This window comes from Oncorhynchus gorbuscha, linkage group LG05 (genome assembly GCF_021184085.1).
Source record: "Oncorhynchus gorbuscha isolate QuinsamMale2020 ecotype Even-year linkage group LG05, OgorEven_v1.0, whole genome shotgun sequence".
Lineage (NCBI taxonomy): Eukaryota > Metazoa > Chordata > Actinopteri > Salmoniformes > Salmonidae > Oncorhynchus > Oncorhynchus gorbuscha.
In genome coordinates, this window is record NC_060177.1 from 18,608,749 (window position 1) to 18,616,901 (window position 8,153).

Below are 8,153 nucleotides of genomic sequence, written 5' to 3' on the forward strand. Positions count from 1 at the left end.
TGTTTGGTTCTCACAAGTATAATTTTAGCACCGGCATTTAACTGGGTTCTCCTCATTATGCCACAGGAGAGAAGAGCCTGCCCAGCCCCATGCAGAGAGAGCTGCCATGGCCAGGCCAGGTCAGAGAGGTGGCAGTATCCTGCAGTGTGATCACACCGAACAGAAGAGCTCTGATTGATGGGTAACCTAGGCTCTGTGATTACATCTCATTTCCTTAATGTCCCAGCCCCGGATGCACAGTGCAAACTTTGTTGCTTCCGCCAGAGATGAGGTAAGTTGCATTTCAAAGTGGATTCTTGATAACATCCATCCAATTCCCTAGCGAAGCCCTGACAGGACAGCCAGGTCAAGTGTACATGTTTAAGTCTGTAATCCCTGTGTCAAGACAGTCTCCAGGTGGTCAAACCTTCCATGGAGAGCATCAAGTGGCGGAAGCTTGTGTCAGTCTCCAGTCTTTATTCCATGTAATCAAACATTGTCAATTCCCTACTTTTTGTAGATGCTTCGCCTGCCCTACAGTATGCATTGAGTGCCATTAATGTTTGCATTCAGACACGTATGATACAGTCTCATTATTTGACATTGAAATTATCTTTCCTATATTGGCATTGACATTGTATTCCAATACCATGGTGTGGTATTGATTTGGGAGGCATAATGAGTGTGTTTCTGTCATCTCAACACCCTTTAAATAGATACAGCTAAGCTTATTTACAGTACAGTGCATCATGTCACATGTCAGTGTTCCCTCCCTCTCTGTTCAGATAAGACAATGATTATCTGTCTCCTGATATAACTTACTCCAGGTTGATGCACCGTGAGGTACTCTGACCAAAATAGATTGGAAAGGTTACTGTATTGAATGTTAGAAACGAGGAACAGAAAGTTGAGGTAGGGACTGAGATGATCCATAGATATGTGGTCATGCTGCATCTGTTCACATATAGTTAGGCCTTTATTCTGGAGTGGCAATTCATTATAGTCAGGCAAGCCTGTACGCCTACACAACCGCAGTTTCCGCTGTCTCCGGGAGCACCGAGGGGGGTGGACCCTGGCTCTGTCCAATTTCCCTGATTTAGTGGCTCCGTCATAGGTCCGGCACTCTGTTCAATAGCACTAAAAGCCTCATCCACACTAATGGGGTTCCTCCGTGACGCAAAAGAAGACTCTTGGGCAGGATGCTTTACGATACCTTACCCAATAATGTAAAGTAAGGGGAACAAGATGATGCCCAGAGACCAACAGCTCTGTAATTGGGTCTGAGAAATTGGGCCGACTATTGTCAGCCACACCATCGATTCCCTGAAAAGAGCAGTTCAATGAGGAGTCAGTAGTGTAATGTATGGAGAAGGGGATGGGAATTGATTATGGAATATGAAGTATTAACTATGTCATTGTTCCAAAAAATACCACAAGACTAATGTCCAAGCATTTCACAGAGCTATTTTAAACTGCCAACATCTTTGAATTTATAATGTCTAAAATGTTACACATGTCATCCATTTTTGGATGTAGAAAAGCCCTAAGAATGCTGTATATTCTGATAATCTTCTAATTCTGGTAATCAAAATTAAGCAGCCTGACCAACTCAACAATTATGTTTCAATATCAGCAATTAAAATATTATAACAGTTGTTATCAAATAACCCAAACATGTATATTTTAAATGAATATAACAACACATGATCATTGGCTGATAATTCTGTAGTACAGCGTTTCCCATCTCCAGTCCTCGAGTATCCCCAACAGTATATATTTTTGTTGTGGCCCAGGACAAGCACACCTGATTCTACTTGTCAACTAAAGTTGAATCAGGTGTTTTTGTCCAGGGCTACAACAAAAATGTGTGCTGTTTGTTAACTGGGGGACTGGAGTTGGGAAAACAAAGCACGGTGTAGTAGTGTTCCCAGTCTCATTCTTTGACATTGAAACAAACACAACAAATGTGTCTCAAGAGTTGGAAAGCTGCAATGTGTCTGTTTGTACAGTAGGTGGCTCTGCCAGCAAGTCCAACAAGGGATGTCTTATTCTCTGGATTCCTCAAAAACATAAAGCAATGGAACATTGTTGGGACCTTTAAAATATTTAGAACTATTCTGGGATGATTTCAGTATCTGCCAGTCTGATTTGGCCCTGTCCTCAATGGAAATTATGATATCAAATGGTGCAAATGACTGGCAGATTTTTGTGAATGGAGCATTTTGTGACAGAACGATGACGTCATTTGTGTTCTATCGTCTTTACTGGTTTCTCGTAACCGCTGGACGGTACCTGATTGGCTAGTGGATGGGGCTGAATGCTCTGATTGGCTAAAATTAGATAATTAAACAACTTCTTGGTCAGTACAGAAACCCAAGTGGTAGATATATAAGACAGGACATTGTAGCAGGGTGCAACAGATTCATAAGTTGTTCTAAAGCTTGAAGTACCTCAACTCATTCCATCTTCGTCCACGAAAACAACCAATCACGGTAAGCAGAGAATTTCAACCACTTTTCTGTGTACATGATGCATTGGGTTAGCATGGATGGGATGTCATTTCTGTGGCTATTAGATATTCTGTTAAATGTGCAGAGTGTTCCAGTGATGATAGAGGGGACAGAATGAGATGGCATAAACTTTGCCTAGGCCGTTGACCCTCTGTGAGATGCTGCTGAGAAATGCAGTTCAGATGGCTTTTCAAGGGTAGATGATGTGATTGTGAGTTTAAACTACAGCTGGGGTTGGACTACAGCTCATTCCACTAATGCATGGGCTCCTGTGGGAGCCACTGTCTGGCTGGCTGGGGCTCTAACTCCCAATCTAGATAGTATCACTAATGCCTTCCTCTTCAATGTCTGGTACTGCGTCTCCAAGCCCAGCTCTTCTCTTCAGTTAGAGGGGAGCACTGAGACTAGATGGCTCACTCTGATAGCAGGGAACTAGGAACTTTGGTAGGACTGTCTCATCGCAGAAGGGAAGAGAATGCATTGGGACAGGGAGAGTGAGATGGGCAGCTTCTTCACTCCCAGTAGAACAGTGAGAAACTGAACTGAAACTGAGATGGATGGAGCTTACATGCGATACATCATGTGTAGCGACATACAAAAATGTTTGTTTTGCTGAAATGCTTATTTCATTCTGCTTTGAGAGAAATGTGAATGTTTTTAAAGCCAAGTTTCTGTGGTTGTGGATGTAATGTGTTTTACCACAGGGACCATGGTTATGATGAAGCTCTCTGCCCTCCTCATGACCTATTTCCTGGTCACTTGTCAGATGTACAGTTCACATGCAGCTCCAGCCAGGTGAGGATCAAAGCACGTTATATACACTGTAATGTCCAGTCAGTCACTGAAATGTATGTATAGACGACAGAGATGTTCATTTGTAGCAATCCCAAAAGGAAACGCCATCTGTTATTTCATTGATAATTTTCTAAAGAGGTATCTTGGCAGCCACATAAATCTTATGTATGCTAATTTAGATGATTATGTTTTCAGATAACACGATGTGATTACAGAAATCCATACATTACGTTACATTAAATGCCCTCTTTTCAGTAAAATGATCCAATTGGATTACGATATGGTAATCTAATCAATCCGGTGACTCATGAAGCCATTCTATGTATAACCTCCTAACCACTTCTATCCATCTGGAAACAATCCAACGTAATGCCACAGCAATAGGCTAAGATGATTGCTATTGCATGTAGAATATTTCCAAATGGTTGTAGAATGCATGGGTGTTCAATATTCCAGATAGAGAGACCCTGGTCACCGTTCTTACTACAATATTGATTTAGTCATAAAGCTCTAAGTTGGCTACCTGTCAGCTTTCTAAAAGGAACACTTTTAGCAGATTGTTTTGAGTTTGGCTCGTATCCCTTAAAGCAGGAGTCAATGGCTTTTAGCTGGAGCAAACTCACATAACCTACGTCATACTATGTTTAACCCAATGCTGGTGCAGTTCATCAAGTGATCAACCTAATTGCCTATGTGTTTTCAGAACTGGTTTAGAGTCCATGACAGACCAAGTCACGCTAACTGACTATGAAGCCCGAAGGCTACTCAACGCCATCGTCAAGGAGTTTGTTCAAATGACTTCAGAGGAACTGGAGCAACAAGCCAATGAAGGAAATAGGTAGGTACAGTTCTCCTCATCTCCACAACTTGTTTTTAATAACATTCATTTTCATTTTCTCTAGGTTTACTTGGTGTATACTATATGGATGACGCATGTTCCTATTATTCAGGAAAACATATAACCCCAAATGTCTAATATGTGGCCAGTCCTTTGCTGCCTCCTATAGCAGTCAGAGCTATGGGTATTTATTAAAGACACAGAGGTATGGACATCGCCCAACCATCAACAGGGAGATCTAGAGTTAAAGCATATATTCTCTGTGTTTATCTATGCATGGGTTTTTGGAACACTTCATTTTAATGTATTCATTATTTAAGCATTGTTTATGAGAAAGCCTGTTGCGGAATGCTAAATGATAAATAACCCTAAAGAATGGAAGAAAGCATGGGAATTAGTGCAAGAGAAATGGGACGCATGACAGCAGTTGTGCTGTTTGTTATAATTTAACTACGACGCTATAAGCAGGATTGCCGCATGAGACCAAGTAACTGAGGTCATTATAGCTATAGACTATTTTCAATTGCCTGTGTTGGACTTGATAGCATGGCTTTAAACTGTTATTTTTATATAAATGCAAGTAAAAACTGACTTTAAAATGCATGATGTTGGAATACAGTGTTATTACTGTAGCATGTGGATAACAGCAGGATGCATCTGCATGCCATGGTTACTATGAGCCTGTTTCTGCATGTTTGTCTCTCTCTCTAACAGCCTGGATAGACCCATGTCCAAGCGTTGCTCCAACCTCAGCACCTGTGTGCTGGGCAAACTGTCACAAGAGCTGCACAAATTGCAGACGTACCCCCGCACCAACACGGGAAGTGGCACGCCTGGCAAGAAACGCAGCTTGCCTGAGAGCAACCGCTATGCAAGCTATGGAGACTCATATGATGGAATCTGAGCGGTCCTCCCCTCCATCAGCCCTAGTTAACCTGACCCCTCTGTTCCAGCCTAGCCTGATGATTGCTGATGCATGTGAATCTTGCTTGACCGACTGCAGAGAAACCTTGATGTCCCGCAATGTCCCTGCTCTCTTTTTCTTTTGTTAAAATCCCCTTTTTTGACAGAGAATAAAATATATAAGTACAAACCAGAGTCCAATCCTTTAGATTTATAAAGTGAATAATGGTTTAGATTCACTTCCCTATCTTAAGGTGTATGATATCCCTTTACTATACAGATCATTCACAATATTTAAAAGTTTTAATCAAAACAAACATCTTAATCAATGCTTCTTTCAACCGTGACTTGGGTTCTTGTTTAATAAACATATTTTTTTATGCCAGAACATATTTTCCTTCTTAATTATTCAAGTGAAACAAAGCCTTTTAACATCTTTAATAGTTCACAACAGTGTGAACAATATAAGCCACAGTTTATTTGCTATGTAAACGTAAATTCACAATACATTTGAGGTAAGTTGAATAACTAATTGTTTAGATCTCTGAATGTCTTTATTTTCAATTTCATGATATATATTATACATTTTCTCCAGCAAACAGTAATTTATTACCTTTGTTCTTTTTATTGTAATTCATACATTTTGTACCTTTGTAATAAATCCTGAATTTAGGAGAGGTTTGTATGACCAGTCCTTTCTCTTCCTAAAAGCAGCGTTACAGCACAGAAGCGTGCGTGCAATACTGCCACATGTGTCACCCACCGCCTGGCTGACTTCCTGAACAGATCAGGAGGAATGGGCAACAGTAACTTCGTCCCCACCAACGTGGGCGCCAAGGCGTTCGGACGACGAAGGAGAGACAGCCCCATGACAGCACCTATGTGAATGTGTCAACAGGCCTCAGGGATTTGGTATAACAACATTCTACACTCCTCTCTCTTCCCACTGCTGTGCCTCTAACTGTCAACCTCTGTCTGTCTCTACTGTATCTCTAATGCTCTTTCCCCAGCCTCTGTCTTTCCACATCTATTCTACTTCAGTACTCTTCAGACAGTCTCTTTGTAACTTTGCCGGCCTTCAAATTGGGTCTATGTCTTATGGATGAATACAAGTTGGGAGTTAGAGTTCAGTAGAAAGGAGGATAAACAGTAATTTCCTTCCATTTTCTCTCCCTGCAGAGTATGAGCCCTTTAGTGAGACAACAGTACATCCTGTCCTGAACCAACTACAGACATCTGGGAATGACAACGCTTCACTGTTTTTAAAAAACAACCTTCAAACTACAGAACTGATTTCCTGCATACCTCTTGCATACTCTGTGTTACCGATATTCATTTTTGCTCTATAACCATGAGGAGATTGCAACAAAAATTAAAGAACTAACTTCTGTTATGTCAATTTTCACCAGATCATTACCCTGTACAAGCCAGTTGGTTCTGTCCCATTTTGGCCTAGAGCACATGTACAGTTTGACTCTGACTCCCCACCCCTCCTCGCTCCTGTGTCAGCAGCACACTGCAGGGGGGCGGAGACTACATCAAGCTCCGCCCCCACAAGCTTCCCTGACCATGGCTGTGTCTTGTGCCTTGATGTAGACCACTTCTTCACGTTTCATTAATTGTACAGTATGTTTAAAGAGTGAAAGGAAAGAGAGAGAAGAATCTAAATATTGTAACAATTGTGAATCTAAGCAAGATTAAAATGTATTTTAGATACATATGGGTCGGTGTACTTGTTTTATTCTGCAATGATCTATCTAAGCCCTTAGATCACAATATCTACTAAGCTAACATATGGAATTGTTTTAAGATGGTCATAAAATGGATCATTTAGCCATTTGATTTTGAATTTTAGGAGTCTCTAGGTATAAAAAAATATATTTTCTTTTTTTAAAGAATTTGGTGAAACATAGAATTTGGTCTTTACTGCTATAGCCCATAGAAATACATTGAATGCCACATTTGTATATGACAAAACAGACAGTCAAAAAATAAATAATAAGGAATAAGGTTTTGAAGTGACTGTCCTATATCTGGGAATCTGGGCATGTTATTAGTGGCACACTTTGCCATTTTTACACCCTGGTATTGGGTTACCTTCAGACTAAAGCTTGTGTGTGTCTTAGAGCAGAACAAACGACACCTTCGTGTTAGTTTGTAGCTCTGACTGTTCGGTCTGGACAGTCAGTTTTGTGAGAAGACCTCTTCGAAATGAGGACGTCTGAGACAGAGTTCAGCTTGTGGATGTCGTAGAGCTTGCCATGTTTGTCTGTCGATGGTGGTGACTTATTCGTTTGTAGCACAGATCAATCGACTCTAAGGGATTTGAATCGTAAAGAGCAGACAGAGCTGACGGTACACTACATTTAACATTTTCAACATGAGCAGTTTCTTATAGTACATGACACTTAACATTACCAACACGAGCAATGCCATATGGTACATGACACTTAACATTACCAACATGAGCAGTTTATTATGGTACATGGCACTTAACATCACCAACATGAGCAGTTTCTTATGGTACATGCCACTTAACATTACCAACATGAGCAATTAATTATGGTACATGACATTAACATTACCAACACAAGCAGTTTATTATGGTACATGACACTTAACATTGCCAACATGAGCAATTTATTATGGTACATGACACTTAACGTTACCAACAGGAGCTGTTTATTATGGTACATGACACTTAACGTTACCAACAGGAGCCGTTTATTATGGTACATGACACTTAACGGTACCAACAGGAGCCGTTTATTATGGTACATGACACTTAACGTTACCAACAGGAGCCGTTTATTATGGTACATGACACTTAACGTTACCAACAGGAGCCGTTTATTATGGTACATGACACTTAATTAACATTTCCTTTATTTCCAACGTATCATGCTGTATATGCTCAGATCATCAACATAGCCTTGATCACAATGCAGCGTTCCACATTATATACCAAATATTCTTTAATTAAATTTGACCTAATAGTTACAGAACAAACATCATGCATGTATCCACATGTAAGAAATGGTACATAGTGTTTATACACTGATCTTTCCAGGACAAAAGCAAAAGGCTATTTTACATACCACAACCACATCCAGGACCATGTTGATATT

The 8,153-nt window shown here is 40.5% G+C and overlaps 1 protein-coding gene across 4 annotated transcripts; it reads left to right on the forward strand.

Moving 5' to 3' along the window:
- The first annotated feature begins 2,300 nt into the window (after positions 1-2,300).
- Positions 2,301-6,853, forward strand: LOC124035024 (calcitonin-1). Of its 4 annotated transcripts, XM_046348422.1 has the most exons (5): positions 2,906-3,091; positions 3,194-3,284; positions 3,988-4,122; positions 5,740-5,937; positions 6,205-6,853. In XM_046348422.1, exons 1-4 carry the CDS (start codon positions 3,043-3,045, stop codon positions 5,909-5,911), a joined length of 447 nt encoding a protein of 148 aa, XP_046204378.1. In that variant the 5' UTR covers positions 2,906-3,042; the 3' UTR covers positions 5,912-5,937; positions 6,205-6,853. The 4 variants fall into 4 exon arrangements, with proteins under 4 accessions (XP_046204379.1, XP_046204378.1, XP_046204380.1 ...); XM_046348423.1 differs by lacking the exons at positions 2,906-3,091; positions 5,740-5,937; positions 6,205-6,853 and adding exons at positions 2,301-2,471; positions 4,837-5,722; XM_046348424.1 differs by lacking the exons at positions 5,740-5,937; positions 6,205-6,853 and adding an exon at positions 4,837-5,722 and having other exon boundaries at positions 2,941-3,018.
- Positions 6,854-8,153: the final 1,300 nt, after the last annotated feature.

What these genes read in the sequence shown, in the direction of transcription:
- LOC124035024 (XM_046348421.1), top strand. Translation starts at nt 3,043, where the DNA reads ATGGATGGAGCTTACATGCGATACATCATGTGTAGCGACATACAAAAA. An exon ending in GTGTAGCGACATACAAAAAT is followed by an intron (nt 3,092 to 3,193) that starts GTTTGTTTTGCT and finishes GTTTTACCACAG; the next exon opens with GGACCATGGTTATGATGAAG. An exon ending in CAAGCCAATGAAGGAAATAG is followed by an intron (nt 4,123 to 4,836) that starts GTAGGTACAGTT and finishes TCTCTCTAACAG; the next exon opens with CCTGGATAGACCCATGTCCA.